Below are 15,985 nucleotides of genomic sequence, written 5' to 3'. Positions count from 1 at the left end.
GGAGCTACCCAGAGGTGAGTGGAATAACTTATTATGTTTTAAAGAAAAGAATGAACTTTTCAGCATGTTTCACGCATCATGAATGCCATGTGATGAATTAGGTTGCTTGCATTAGAATTCACGAATATGTTGCATTGCATATTTTTATGTTGATGTGGATGAATGTTGGATGATCCATAGCCCTCGATCTATGATATGACGATGTGATATGTACGGTACGGAATGTAAGACCAGTGGGACCCATTCTACGTTCGCTGGCACTATGTAAGGGAAAGACCAGGACCCATTCTACGTTCTGGCACAGTTGGACACTGTTATGTTATGATATGTAAGCGAAAGACCAGGACCCATTCTACGTTCTGGCACAGTTGGACTATGTAGAGGGCTATTGGTGACAAATTCATCCTTGATGTGATTAGCTGTGATGTGATGCATTCCATGATCCATATGATTTAAATGTTTTTATTATTCTGCTCACTGGGCTCTAGTAGCTCACCCCTCTCCCATTTCCCCAGGATTGCAGGTACAGGGTAGACCAGGAGGTTTACAAGAGTAATGAAGTCTGATTTATGTAATAGATAGTGTGGACATGATAAATGTATTAATGTTATGTAAAAGTACAGTTTCAGTCATGTAATGATATTGAGGATTAGATATTGTGCTTGACATTGTGTATGAGGTATCCCTTTTATTACATGATCAAAAATATTTTATAATGTTCATGAAAGCCAACTCATCTCATGTTGTATCGCCCGTTGGGGCATTGATGAGATCCCACAGAGGGATCACGATTATGATTATGACTATGTACATGTATGTTCAGGTTGAGTTGGATGTTTGAAGGAAAAGTTTTAAATTTTTATGCATGTTGTTGATCATGTATGGGATTATACAGGTTTACAGGTTATATGTTAGGCTTGCTACGGGTCCCGGCGGCCTTAAGCCGATCTGGATCCTAGCGCCGGTAGCGGTCCGATTTTCGGGTCGTTACACCCTTTCCCTCCATCAATTATTTGAGCCTTGCCTTATACTTTGTCCACATCATCTTGATCAAGGGAGTACTGTTCTAACCCTCTTTGTATAACTTTTTATTTTTATACACATTGAGGACAATGTGTTGGTCAAGTGTGGGGGAGAAAAACTATGTGTGTTGTATTTTCTTATTTCTTATTTTATTCTGCATTTTTTTAAAATTTTTATGCATTTCCATTTATTTCTTTTTATGCATTTTGATAGGAATTTTAGCTAAGTATTGCAATTTGATTATTTCTTTCAATTTTGAACTCTTTAAAATCTGAATTGAATTATAAACAGTATGTTAGTATTTATATTTGTGATTGTTTTGGTTTTCTTATTGCTTGCAATAGTTTTTTATAATTGTTATAAACAGTATGTTAGTATTTATATTGGTGATTGTCTGGATTTTCATATTGCTTGCAATAGTTTTTTATAATTGTCTTGAAGTATAAACAGTTAAACTTGAAAAATGTGTGTACTTGCATGATTAAGGTACTAGTGGAGTATAACTGAGATTTGCTAAAATCGTAAATTTTTAATTTTTATAAAATTTTTATAAAAAAAATAAAGTGTTCAAGATACCAAAGAAAAAGGAAAAGGAAAAAAGAGAATAAAATATATCTACTCCACTGGTTAAGTAACTATAAGCAGTGCTAGTAGTTATTTGAAATTGCGATCAATTAAGTAACTGAAGGTGAGTATCATAAATGTATACTTTCGTGTCAAAAGAGTGGTGATATTTCAAATAAAAGATGAATAAGTGCTCATAAATAATAAATTAAAAAAGTCTTTAATACTTTACTTTTAAACTTAAGAATCAGGTTTGAATAATAATGAAATTGACTAAAAGGGTTGAATAATAATGAAATTGACTAAAATAAAGATTAGTGAATATTCCATAAACGCTACTAAAGTAAATAAATTAGTTGTTATTAAGCAAATACAGAATAAATTGTAAATTTTGTAAAATTTCATGAATTATATAATAAATTATCCTAATTTTTTTTTTTTTTATGAATTTTGTAATAGTTTGTCAAACAAAGTAATGAGCAAATTCTTGACCAGGTCTGGATAATAAATTTCAACTCGCCGCGTGGAAGTATCTTTCTTAACATGTCATTTTCCACAAAATGTCTTAATCGTCAAGACTCGGGACTTTTACTGGCAAATGCTTTTTTTTTTTTTCCCTTCCAGTGTATCTTTATTGAAAATTATAATAAAGCAAAAGAATGCAAAATTTTTCATCCCAAATAAGATCTCATTTAATCATTAAATTTATTTTTTTATTAATTTAGTTGTAACTTTATTCAAAAATTAATTAAATTTACATATTTTTCCTCAAAAAAATTAATATGTAATTGAAATGTCCTTTTGATTCTTTTGCAATAAATTTTAAAATAATTAACAATTTATATAATTGAATTGAAAAATAATATTTGAAATGTCAAAGTAATAATCGTGTTCCATGTCTACTATTCTAAACTATGTAAATGAGAAATCCATGACTTGTTTGACTCTGTCCTTTTTAAAGTACTTATATTTAATTTCATATTTTTATTTATTTTTATATAGCAAATTCTACATAACAATATTATTTTTACAATTAAAAAATAATAATTTAAGAAGTCCTACCGCTCAACATATAATCCATCCAATTTTACAAATCCAAACTCTCCTTCAACGATGGATTCTTCTCTTGCTTGTCTTCTCTTCTCCTTATTTTTGTTGCCATGTTCATTGCTTGCTCAAAATACAGGTAATATAGTGGTGGGAAGCTCCCTCACTGCAGGTGATAACAAAGCACGGCCATGGCTTTCACCTTCAGAGGATTTTGCTTTTGGGTTTCGCCAGCTTGACAAAAAAGAGCTTTACTGGCTTGCTATATGGTATAACAAAATTCCTACTGAAACCATAGTCTGGTACGCAAATGGAGATAACCCCGCACCACCAAGATCCAAGCTGGAGCTTACTGCTGATCGAGGGCTAGTTCTTACCAGCCCTCAAGGTGCAGAGATATGGAAATCTGGTATCAACTTGGGGGAAGCATCTAATGGTTTCATGAATGATACAGGGAACTTCATAGTATCAAATTCAAGCTCTGAAATTTTATGGCAGAGCTTTGATCATCCAACTGACACACTGTTGCCTGGACAGACACTAGAGAGAGGTGGACAAATACTCTCTTCTAGACTAACAGAGACCAACTTCTCCCGTGGAAGGTTTCAGTTTCGTTTGATTCCAGATGGGAATGCTGTACTTAATACTAACAACCTACCTACTGGTTATGCATATGAAGCCTATTTCCGGAGCAATACTGCAGATTCTAACTTATCAAATGCGGGATTGCGAGTAGTATTCAATGATTCAGGTTACTTGTATGTGTTGCGAGCAAGCGGTAAACAAGAGCTCCTCAGTCCCGGAAGGCTTGTCTCAGCTGAAGAAAATTATTACAGAGTAACTCTCAATTTTGATGGGGTTTTCATACAGTATTCGCACCCCAAGGATTCCACTGGCAATGAAGTTAATTGGTCTGTTATTCGTACGATGCCAGGTAATATCTGTACGGATATTAATGGACAAGTAGGAACTGGGCCTTGTGGCTTTAATGGTGTCTGCCGACTGGGCGCTGATCAGAGGCCAATTTGTAGCTGCCCAGAAAGATTTTCTTTACTCGATCCAAATGACGCTTATGGAGGTTGCAGACCCGATTTTAATGCTCAATTTTGTGAAGAAGATGTGTCTAATTCCCCGGAAGATTTTGATTTCTTGGAGTTGGATGATACTGATTGGACAACTTCTGAGTATGAGTGGTATGAACCTTTTAATGTTGAAGAGTGTCAGAATGCTTGTATTGAAGATTGCTTCTGCAACGTAGTTGTGTTTAAAGACGGAAACTGCTGGAAGAAGAAGCTGCCACTTACGAATGGTAGATGACATGAAGATTTTAATGGAAAGACATTTATAAAAGTAAGAAAAGGTAATTACACAATAAGAGGACCTCCTCTATTACCTTCTTCAACTCCAAATGAAAAGAAGAACAATGATACTTTGGTCCTTATGTTATCTGTGCTCTTAGGAGGCGTTGTGCTGGTCAACTTGGTATCCGTTTTTTATTATTTTTTTATATACCATAAAAAATCCAAAAAGGCAACTCAAGCTACAGAAATAGCCGCAGAATCCAATTTGAGGTGCTTTAGCTACAAGGAGCTCTTTATAGCAACAAATGGCTTCAAAGAAATGGCAGGAAGGGGATCTTTTGGCATCGTTTATAAAGGGGAAATAGAAATGGATACTAAAGTTCCAGTTGCTGTCAAGAAATTGAACACAATAGTTGAAGATGGTGAGAAAGAATTCAGGACTGAAGTTAAAGTTATTGGTCAAACACACCACAAGAATCTAGTCCGGCTTGTAGGATTCTGTGATGAGGGACAACACCGCTTATTAGTATATGAGTTCTTGAGCAATGGAGCACTAGCAAACTTCCTTTTTACAAAGGCAACACTCAACTGGAACCAGAGAATCCGGATAGCATTTGGAATTGCTAGAGGACTTGTATACCTACATGAAGATTGTAGCACTCAAATCATCCATTGCGATATAAAGCCTCAAAATATTCTGCTAGATGACTATTGCAATGCCAAGATCGCTGATTTCGGATTGGCAAAGCTTTTGGTGTTGGATCAGAGCCAAACGTTTACTGCTATTAGAGGAACCAAAGGGTATGTTGCGCCAGAATGGTTCAGGAATATGCCTGTCACAGTAAAGGCCGATGTGTACAGCTTTGGAGTCTTGCTGTTGGAGATAATTAGTGGTAGGAAATGTGTGGATACAGAAGTGAGTGAAGAGAGAGCAATTCTAGTTGATTGGGCTTATGATTGTTACCAAGAAGGAAGGATAAGTGCTTTGGTTGAAGACGACGAGGAAGCCATGAATGATATGAAGAAGATTGAGAGGTTTGTGATGGTTGCAATTTGGTGCATCCAGGAAGATCCTGCTCTAAGACCAACCATGAAAATGGTTGTCCTGATGCTTGAAGGTATTGTCCAAGTAACTGCTCCTCCATGTCCATGCCCATTTAGCACTGTGGTTAGTTGAAAAACCAGCTCTTCAGGCTCCATGCAAGTTCTTGCATATCAAAATTTAATTGCCTTCATTTTCCTTTCTGGTTTTGCGTAAGAATTCTTTGTGTAGATCAATAAAGTTCGTTATTGTTGTTAAATTTAAATGAATTATCAAATAGCAAATAAACATTATTATACCAAATGAGTTAAGCTCAATTATGCATGATTTTATAATGTTTTTAATTATACAATTTTACTTTTATTCCATTAATTTTATAATTTTAATATTTTAAATAGTGAAAATTTTAAAGAATTTATTTACATTTATTATTGTTGTCATTGTTTTAAAGTAAAAGTGCTATTAACAAGAGACTATGCAATGTCTTTTAGAGACATACCTAATTTTACAGTTTGATAATTTGCTATTGGCTGAAAATTTTATGTCTATACTCATAGTTAAGGTTTGGATGATCTCTCCACCCCGGATTGTATGTATTTAAAAATGGGTCATACTTCCTTTGTTGTCCATTGAATCCTCGAATGACATTTACCTGTTTCTCATTGTCCTGAAGGGTGGGGTACATATCCGTGGGATAGTCAACTTTTTTGCATATGTCATAAGTCCGTACATTATTTCCTGCAGCCAATTGTTGAATTGCATCGGTAAATTGGAAAATTTTAGAATCTAAAGATGCAATACTTACATCATTTATATTTCTAGGAATGTCCTCTTTCTCTTTTTCCTTCTTCTCTTATGCAACTTTTTCCTCCATCTTTTTTTATCTCTTTTCTTCTTACTCCACTCATTACTATTGGGCCCTTCTTATCACCACCTTTCCTCAATGTTCGACACTTCCCTTCTCAATTGTTAAAAGAAAATTTTGACCAAAAGGTGAGTTTCTAGCTAAAAATTACAAAATAAGTCTAGTAGCATTTTTCAGCAATCTCAATTGACCATTACTGAAAAGTTTGAATTCTATGAGCTCTTCTCAGTTATGCTCTGATTCAAGACCAATATTAGATGAACGTGTTTTTTTGGTTTGTGCGTAATTTGAAAGTTTTTGGATTAATATCACTCATTTGAGACCGTGCGACACTTGATTTGAACACCTTCAAGCCAATTCAGTTTTAAGAATCACCCGATACCCTGTGAACATAAATACCTTGACTAAAACACCTTCAAGCCAAGTCAGTTTTAAGAATCATCCGATATCCAGTGAATATAAATATCTTGAATAGTCAAGGTCATATAAGTGAACAATGAAATCAACAGATAGCATTCAATTAAAAGTCTCACAGTTGGCACAAGAAATAAGAATTGAATATGAGAATTTATAAGTAGGCTATTTATTTTTTTCTAAGGGCAAAATAATAATTATACATTATTATTGACGCAATCATTACAATAATTCTCACATTCCTTATAGATAGGGGGACGATTTACAAGGAGTGAAAGCAACTCAGAATCTCCGTAGGCCTAATCAATAACAATGGTTTGAAATCTGCTACATTTTATTAATAGTAAATTAAAGAAAAACTTTGGAGGAAAAAAATTGAAGAAAAACGTAATTTATCATATTCAAACTAAACTCAGACCAATGGACCCTCATATATATAGCCAACTTAAGATAGAAAATGTAAAAACTGAAACAATATAGGAAGATAAAACAGAACAAAGTGAGCTTCGAGACTTGAGACTATAAAGTGAGATTAGCATGTATAGTATCACCTTAACTAAAGGATGATCTACTAAATTAATTTGTTGTCAAATCCAAAATAGACAATCTTTGAATAAGTAAATTCATATGATAAGAAATAATTTGCCCAAGTCCTCTTCCTCAGAATTAACTGCCATCACCATCTCTTCTTAATCCATTTCAACTATATATGGCACTAGACTGACCATTATCCTTTAACCAAATTAAAGTTGCCCTTAAACCCATAACCTCTACAATCTTAGAATTAAATACCCCATGCTGAACACCTAAAGGATGCCTTTATATACACTACAATCAAGATTCAAAACTTAAAAAATCTCAAAATATCCTAACAAATCCTATAATTTATTTGAATAATAAAAAATCTAGAATAATAAAAATAACAAACTGAAAATCAAAACAAATATTTGAAATTTTAAATTAAATCCCAATATTCTCTTTTAATTTAAAATTTTTTTAAAATTTACATTTTATGGATGAAACATCTCTCTCCAACTATTGTGAAACACTTCTCTCCACTGTATGATACACTTTTCTTAACAATTGTTGATGCATTTCTCACCAACCTCACATGGAGTACTTCTCTCCAAATCACCACACTAAGCTTTTATCAGCGTTAATTTTTTTTTATTATTATTGGAGCACTTCTTTCCAAATAAATTTTTTTCTCAATAAACTTCTCATCGATCATCTTTGGAGCACCCATAAAAGTGTGTTCCACAAGCTCTCTTGAATTTTCTTTTTACAACCCCATAAGATCATCAAAACTCTTATACCATTTTGAGAATTTGAGTTATAATACTGAAAGTGAACTGAATACGATATTGAGAATTTGAGTCATAATACTAGAAAAGAAAAAGAAGAAAGAAGTAGAGAATTGAATACTTAACTGAATACTGAACTGAGTATAGAACTATGTTATTAAAAATGAAATTCAGATGCCTTTATATAGCCTACAACCAAGATTCAAAACTTAAAAAATCTCAAAATATCCTAATAAATTCTATAATTTATTGGAATTATAAAAAATTTAAAATAATAAAAAATAATAATTGAAAATCATAAGAAATATTTAAAATTTTGAATTAAATCCCAACACCCCTGTCAATTGAAAGATAATTAGATTTTCAGTTTACCAATAGTGAAATCTAAATATTTTTATTTTTATTTTTATTATTTTATTAATTGTTGCAATATGCTCATTATGCAATTGTTAAAATAATATATTGTCATTAAAATTGATTAAACTATAATTATCTAATTAACTTGAAACTAATGGTAAATAAGATTGATTAAGCTTTCCTGAGGAAGAATATGATATATTTTAAATGAACACAGTGTTTTGTATTTATTGGTTAGAATCAAGTTTTTTTTTAATTTTTAATATAATAATTGGATTAAATTTTAGAAGTATTTTCTATGATTATCTAAAATTAGGATTAATCAATGATTGTTCCTGACTAGTTTAACATTATGGAATGATCGGTTGTTTAAAACATTTTTAAAGATTATAACTAACTTAACGAAAAGAAAGTAGAATTACCTTTGGATATGCGACAAATTATTAAATTAAAATTGATATCATACATTTGATTGAAATATTTTCATATTGATTTTTCCACTTTAATTTAACAGTTCTATTTCCTAAAGTTAATTTAGTTTAACTTTAGTATTTAATTGAAATTAAAATCCCCATTTTTATAAGACTACAAAAGAATTAATTTCTTTTTAGTTTCTATAGAATTGGCCATTGACCTGCTCACCACTAATTAAATTTTAGTAGTTTCGTAACCCATCAAATTTTGCATGGAGCATTAACTAACTGGAGTGTTTGGAGGAATAATTTGGCTGTTGAAATGTTCACTGAATGGGTAGAAAATAGTTTTCATCTAATTTTACTAATTAGTGCTTGAATGTTTTTTTTTTAACTGGAAATTGGAGGATTAAATGAGTAGAACTTGAAATATTACATATTTAGTGAGATGCATTTACCATCAGTTTAAGCCTGTGAGTGCAATGCTTGGATGTTTATATTTAAGAATATCATTTCATTTCATAAACTTGTTTATCAATTTTCCTTTTGTCAACACTTATTTGGAATTTTATTATATTAGTTCAGATGCTGTATTTAGAGTTAAATTAATCTTGAAAACTATAGTTAGAAAATAATTCTATTATATATGGCGTTTGAAGGGTGGTTTTAGAAATTTATATTTTTAAATTAAGTTAATGTTTAATAAAATAATATGGTGGTGGTGGAATATTAATTTTAAATTAAAATAATATTTATAAAGATATTATATAAAACTATATTAGTAATTTCTTACATTTCATGAATATAAATTTAGATTTGTAAAAAAAAAAAAAAGATTATAAATAGTCATTAAATTTTTTTTTTCTTTTAGACAAAGTAATGTAATGCTTTATTACATTATGTAACATTTTTTTTAAGAAGCATTACATTACAAATTTTATTCAATTACAAAGTTATTCTATTTATTTTTCCAAGCTTATTTAATGAACTTATACATGATGCTACTATCAAAACTATTCAGAATTTATAAATGAGTCAATTATCGAACTTAACCAATTAATTTTGGAGTTTGTAGATAAGTCAAGCTAAACTTATAATTCGTAATGAATCGAATAATATTAAATTTAACCTCAATTAACTTGTCTATCAAATAAATTAAAATTTAGGGTTGATCTTGATTTATATAAAAAATAAATAAATTTCTACTTTTATTAAACTTAATATCAAACAATTCATAAAGAGTTTTATTTTTTTTTATCAGTTATATTCTATTGATCAAGTACTTTGTTATATTAGTCATAAATAGTTCTCCTGCCTTTAAAAAAAAATAAAGGAAAAAAAAAAAACTTTTTCTACGAGAGGATATTATATACTTATTACAATAGAAATTTTAAAATAAATACACATAACCATTAAAGGAAATTTAAACATATTAGAATAATAACTACTGGCAATCAAGTAATAAGGAGAGGTTGATTTCTTTGATGTTCAATGGTTTCCCCTATTTGGTGACATGAGCAATCATGTTACTTATGGAACTACCTTGCTCTTTAGCCATGTCCACTAAGGAATCCTACATTTAGAAACCCAATTAGAAGTCAATAAAGACTTCTCAAATCACATGTATTTGCATTATTAATATCAAAATGGTAAAAATTATAATTAAATAACCATACATGTGTAGACATCAACCGGATCACTGTTCTCTTGCTTGATTCTTGAAGCTCACCAGCAATCAATATCTCATCCAATATGTAATAAGCCTGCTAACATTAAAACAAATCGGAAACATTATAAACTTGGCTAATGCGGCGGAGTGCGTTTTAATATAGTTTGGAGAGTAGACCTAATATAGTTTGGAGTGCGTTTTAATATTTGTAAATTAAGAAAAAAAAAAAAACTCTAATATGAATGAGTTGCATGTTTATATGATAATGCATATAAAATACCTTGTGAAAATTGAAGATCAAGTCTAGCTCACAAACCTAAAAAGAAACAAGAAATAATGAATTGAAGATGCAGTTTCATCAACTATGAAAATTTAAGAGTAATTAGAAGGCTTACGCTGCCGAAATAACGATCTAATATTTCAACATAGTGATGAATAATATCAAGAGCCTCTAGTTCATTGTCACCCTCATCAATGCACATACAAAAGTACAATCCTGCATACCTACTCACCATCAAAATTTTTACAATTTGTTATAAAAACATATCAATCACTTGTAATCCTACTTCCATTATCAAAAAGAAACAGTAAATACTTTTCTCAACCCAATTTGCTACTTGATTTTAGAAGACAATTTTTCATTTTTAAATACAGTTTGTTTTACAGAAAACATTTTATATATTTTTCATATTTTGATGTTTAGAGTATTTGAAAAATTTAGTAAATGAAAAATATTTTTTGATTAAAAAACATAAGTCATTTTTCATACTTTGAGATTCTTACTAAGAGTTTTGTATATAAATTTATTAATATATTTTATTTTTTAAATTAAAATTAAGCAATAAAAAACAAATTATTTTATCAGAAAATATTTTTTATGGAAAATATTTTTCATAGTAAATAATTTTTATGGAAAATATTTTTAAAAATATAAATTATTTTCTGTAAATAAATGAAGCGTTAGAGATAGGAGAAAGGTATTAAAATTTTAATTATTAATAAAACGTTGATCTAATATGGTAACTATAATGTAACAATAAAGTTGCTTTAGTTGTTAAAAAAGAGTGCATAAAATTGAATAAAAAGAAAAGGGAAACAGTGTTTAAAGGCTTATAATACAACCTTCTATAAACAGCTTTAAGTCCTTTCCATTGCACAAAGTTACAGAGCTTGGGACCACGATTTATTATTACACCACTAAGCTCCCTAATTATCTGCACAAAAACTTGCTATCACCAAAATGTATATATAAATTTGGATTTTTTAATATATAAATTAATGATTGAAATTTCAGATAATTATCATAATTATATTTAAATTTACTTTATAATAAAATTGAATCACCAATTTCGAATCCAACAATAGAGATCATGTATGAATATGAGAGAAAAGTAAAGATAGAATACCTTAGATCTTTCCTTTTGGGAATGAGGAGAATACCATTTGGTCAATCTAACCTTTCCTTGGCGACTAATGAGAAGAACAAAGTGAATCTGAAATCAACAACCCTTTTGATTTCAAATGCAATGAAACAATATTATGGAATTTTTTTTTTTTCTTATAAGGGAAGAAAATTTTGTGCATTAATCCAGAAAAAACTTAGCATGTCAACAGAATCTAAAATCTAAAAACAAGATGAGAACACTCAAATCTAAGCATTTGCTTATTAATTGAAAAAACTTGGAAAACCTCTATTACAAAACTAAACCACAGCAAAGACACATACAAAATAGAGAAAACAAAGCCAATACCAGGTCTATTAAAGAAAGAAACAGTAAAAATAAGCTACTCTTAATATACCATTGTTAATCGATATCTAACACGATCAATTATGACTTCATATCTATTGAACTACTAGAGAATATTCATCAAATGCTCCTTCAAAACAAAAATAAATAAACAAATAAATAATTTTTATGAGAAAATAAATAAATAAACTTTAAACTAACGAGTCAATGGCACTTTTTGCGCTCAAGTCTTAATGGTCTTCCAATATTTCCTCAACAAAGTTTGAACATCGAAGATACATTTATTTATTTATTTTGCTTAAGCCTTTTTTTTATTTTTTTATTTTTTTAAAAAAATGATATTTAAAATTTAATCAATCTCCTTGCTTTATTTAATAGTTACAAATTTGAAAATTGTAACTAATTAATTTTAATTTACTTGTAGTAAAGCCATGTCCAGTATTATGAAATTTTAAATTCGATTCCCCAATAAAAATCAATTTTACCAAAAAAAAAAAAGGAAATTAGGATATATGTGCTAAGGACATTTCAAGTATATCATCGGGGATGACAATCCGTTTGAACTCGATCTTTTTTCCAGTCATGCTCCGTGTAGATTTTGTGTGGGGAATGGATGGAAACAAAGTTTCCTCTATGGACATTTATTTATTATTTTTATTAAAAAATTAATTTATTTTATTGATTTAAGTACATAAATATTATGATTTTTAATTAAAAAAATAAATTACATTTTATTCATTGGATTATAGCGTGATTAACAGATCGATCTCTGTATTTTTTGAATTAAACATTTAAACTCCTTTATTTTTATTCCGGCTGAATACATAATCTTTCTATCTATTTTTTCATGTGTTCAAAGGTAAATAGTTGGTTAAACTTAACAAAACATATTTTTTTTCTCACAATACCCTTGCTATGCCCTACAATATATGTAAAGAAAACTTTTATATTTGAAAACAAACTCCTCCTTTTTCCTCTCTCATTTCTCCACAGGACAGTTGCAAGTAGAGAAATATCTACTTCAAATGGTTATGGGGCATTTTAAGATGTGAAGAAAATTAAGGAAGATTATAAAATTATGAAAAATTTGAATGAAAGAAAGTATTAGTTTTTTAATGGTTGTTGTGGCCGTGAAAAATAGGAGAAATTAAAAATGACAGGAAGTAAAAGAAAACTTACATATTTTATTATTAGAAACTGATGTGTTTTAATATATAAAACGTGAAGTACTTAAGTATTTATAATTAGTTAAATTTTATACAAAAAAAAATTAAGAAATGACAACAAACTAGAAAATCTCAAATAGTTTTGGATAGAGACGTGTATTTTAATATATGAAAAAGGAGGAAGTTAAATATCGTATAATTAGTTGAATTTTATACAAAGAAAATTAAAAATGATAGAAAATTTAAGAAAAATGTAAATTTTATTTTCACAAACCTATGTGTTTTATCGTATAGAAATGGAAAGACTCAAGTGTTTGAAATTATTTTGAATTTTAAAACAAATGAAATTGGAAATCACAATAAATTTGATAAAATTTTAAATTTTATTTTTAAGAACCGATGTATTTTAATATAAGAAATGGAAGGACTCAAATGTTGAAAATTAGTTGAATTTTAATACCAAGAAAATTGAAAATAACAGTAAATATGAAAAGATTTCTGATTTTGTTTTTAAGTATTAATGTGTTTTAATGTATAAAATGTAAAAATTTAAATATAAAGTTTTTCCTTTAAGTAGAGAAGGGTATTTTAAGAAGAAATTTTTTTTTTAATAGGTAATTCATGGAGCAAATTAGGATGAAAGGATTGTGTATTTGAATAGAATGAAAATAGAGAATTTTAAGTGTTTAGTTTTAAAAATAAAGGAACTAATCAATTAATTACATTAGAATTTAAGGATTAAAGTGTAATTTACCCATTAAAAAATATATATCAGCATATATCTAATTTTTAACATATAACTTATTTTTTATAAATAAATTTATATTTTACATATATTGAAACTTAAAAAAAAGTCAGTATGGGAAACCTACCCTTTTTGCCCCTCAATGAGAAATTTTCTAGGCCAGCCAAACGGAGTCGAAATGGAACGAGACGGGGCAGTGACCTCGCCTGTCCTGTTTAGCATTCCTAATGATCAAAAACCTTTTTATTATTATTATTATTATTTATTTCTAGGACATATTTTTTTGTATTTTGTGAATTAAAGTTTAAACTTTTTATCTTAGTATAAGATAGTGTAAACTACAAATGCACTAATATATATCTACGAGTGCTAAATTGATATTCAAATTCATCATTAACGGTTAATAGCCTGATAATAATAATAATAATAATAGGTTTTAAAATTAATACTTACTCTGTATTTTCACATTCAAAAAACATACTTTTTGAATTCAAATTAATTTAAGAATGCAATAAAAAATTTATGATACTTACTGAATGAATTATGAGGTCACCTTACTCCTATTTTTAAATAGTTTAAATGTGAATTACAAATGTACTAACATATATCCACGCGCGCCAAATTAGTATTCAAATTCATCATTAACAATATATAACCCAACAATAATGATAATAAATTTAAAATTAATACTTGCTCTGTATTTTCACACTAAAAAAATGTATTTTCTGAATTCAAATTGATTTTAAAATGCAATTAAAAAAAAATCATGATACTTATTCTCTACAAGAAACTTTCGAATTACTAATAAATTTTTTCATTGGTAATCCAATAAAAATCTGTTGGTAATTCGTTTATTAACAGATTATTAACGGATTACGATCATTTATTTAAAAAACTTGTTGGTAAATTTTTATCAATAACTTTCAAGTCTATTAGTAATACTAATAGTTTTACTATCGGTATTTCCGTAACTATTGCTAACGAATTTTAAATAAAATCTGTTAATAAATTGAGAGAAAAATAATTTATTAACAGATGTAAAATCCATTGATAAATCCATTAGTAAATTATCAACGAATTGCAATTCGTTAATAGATTTATTAAAAATTTAAATAATTTAAAAATAATTATTATTTCGGTTAAATAATAAATTTTATTATTAACATTATTTTTTATTAATTTAATAAGATTTAAAATTATATTATTATTATTATTATTAAATTTTTAATTTATGTCCAATAATTATTAGAAATATATAGAAAGTGAAAATAAGAGAAAAATAAATGACATAAAATTAGAGAAAATGATAAAAAAAGAAAGAAAAAAGAGAAAAATAAAGAAAATGATAGAAAAATAAAAAATTGTGTAAAAGAATGAAGAACGAAAATAGAGTAAAAAGATGATTAGAGAAAAAAAAATGGAACAAATGATTATAGAAGAAAATAAATGAGGAGAAAATAATAGAAAAAATATACATATAAAGAAAATGATAGAAGAAAATAATATGAGAGAAACTAATATGAATGAATTATAGAGAAAATGAAGAAAATGAGAGGAAAAGGAAGAAAATGATGGGAAAAAAAAAAAGAGAAAGTGAAAGAAAAATTATGAGAAACAAATGAAAAAATAATACAAGAGGGAAGAGAATTAGAGAAAAAAATGTAAGAGATGAAAGGAAAATAATAGAAAAAATAAATGAGAAGAAAAAATTATGAAATAAGAAAGTGAAATGAAAAAAGTAATAGAAAAAGAAAGAAAATAAGAGAAAGGGAAAGAAAATAGAAAAAAGAAAAATAATAAAATGAATGAATGATAAAAGGAGAGGAGGTGATGTTATATTTATAAATGTGAATTATTAACGGATTTAGTAATAACATTACTAAATTTTAAAAAAAAAAATTCTAGTTGAAGAATTTGATCCACTTCAGTCGTTGGGATTGATCATTAACACTTAGATTCCTTTATTTGATTCAATAAATTAATTATGGAGGTGGAGATGTTTATTACCACCATATCCCTCCTTAAGCATAGATTAATTAGGGAACGTGACAGGAGCGGTTGTCGAAGCCGGTCAAAAATAACCTTCTTGGTTACCTACAAATACAACTGTAGACAGTGGTGAAGGATCGTATCCACAGAGAATTGATTACCTATTTATTTATCTTAATCAAGACCAATCAAACCAATTGAAAGCACAAGTGAAAGCAAGTGATTGCAAATAGAACAAAAGTAAAGTGCAAGGAAAGTAAAAAGGGGGGTTTTGAGATTATTTGATTAACAACTAATGAAAGTAATTAAAACAGCAAGTAATAAAAATAAAAGAGGAA

At 28.4% G+C, this 15,985-nt stretch overlaps 1 protein-coding gene and 1 pseudogene across 1 annotated transcript; one reads left to right on the top strand and one right to left on the bottom strand.

The window, feature by feature from the left end:
* The first annotated feature begins 2,687 nt into the window (after nt 1-2,687).
* Nucleotides 2,688-5,269, top strand: LOC110608758 (annotated as a pseudogene).
* Nucleotides 5,270-9,831: 4,562 nt separating this feature from the next.
* On the bottom strand, nt 9,832-12,180 carry LOC110608898 (AP-1 complex subunit sigma-1). Its single transcript, XM_021748180.1, has 7 exons — nt 12,166-12,180; nt 11,406-11,492; nt 11,122-11,213; nt 10,395-10,503; nt 10,280-10,315; nt 10,007-10,093; nt 9,832-9,903 (listed from the first exon to the last, which is right to left on the bottom strand). The coding sequence occupies exons 1-7, from the start codon at nt 12,178-12,180 to the stop codon at nt 9,832-9,834; spliced, it is 498 nt and encodes a 165-aa protein (XP_021603872.1).
* Between the last annotated feature and the right edge of the window lie 3,805 nt (nt 12,181-15,985).

The sequence above is a fragment of the Manihot esculenta genome, chromosome 2 (assembly GCF_001659605.2).
Source record: "Manihot esculenta cultivar AM560-2 chromosome 2, M.esculenta_v8, whole genome shotgun sequence".
In the NCBI taxonomy this organism is placed as follows: domain Eukaryota; kingdom Viridiplantae; phylum Streptophyta; class Magnoliopsida; order Malpighiales; family Euphorbiaceae; genus Manihot; species Manihot esculenta.
Note: the sequence above shows the minus strand (reverse complement) of the source record. Positions and strands in the feature narration are given on the sequence as shown.

Coding starts and splice junctions, on each gene's coding strand:
- LOC110608898 (XM_021748180.1), bottom strand. Junction 10,504..11,121: donor CTTAAAGCTGTTTATAGAAG/GTTGTATTATAA, acceptor GATGGTGAGTAG/GTATGCAGGATTGTACTTTT. Junction 10,094..10,279: donor TGATCTTCAATTTTCACAAG/GTATTTTATATG, acceptor TAATGTTAGCAG/GCTTATTACATATTGGATGA.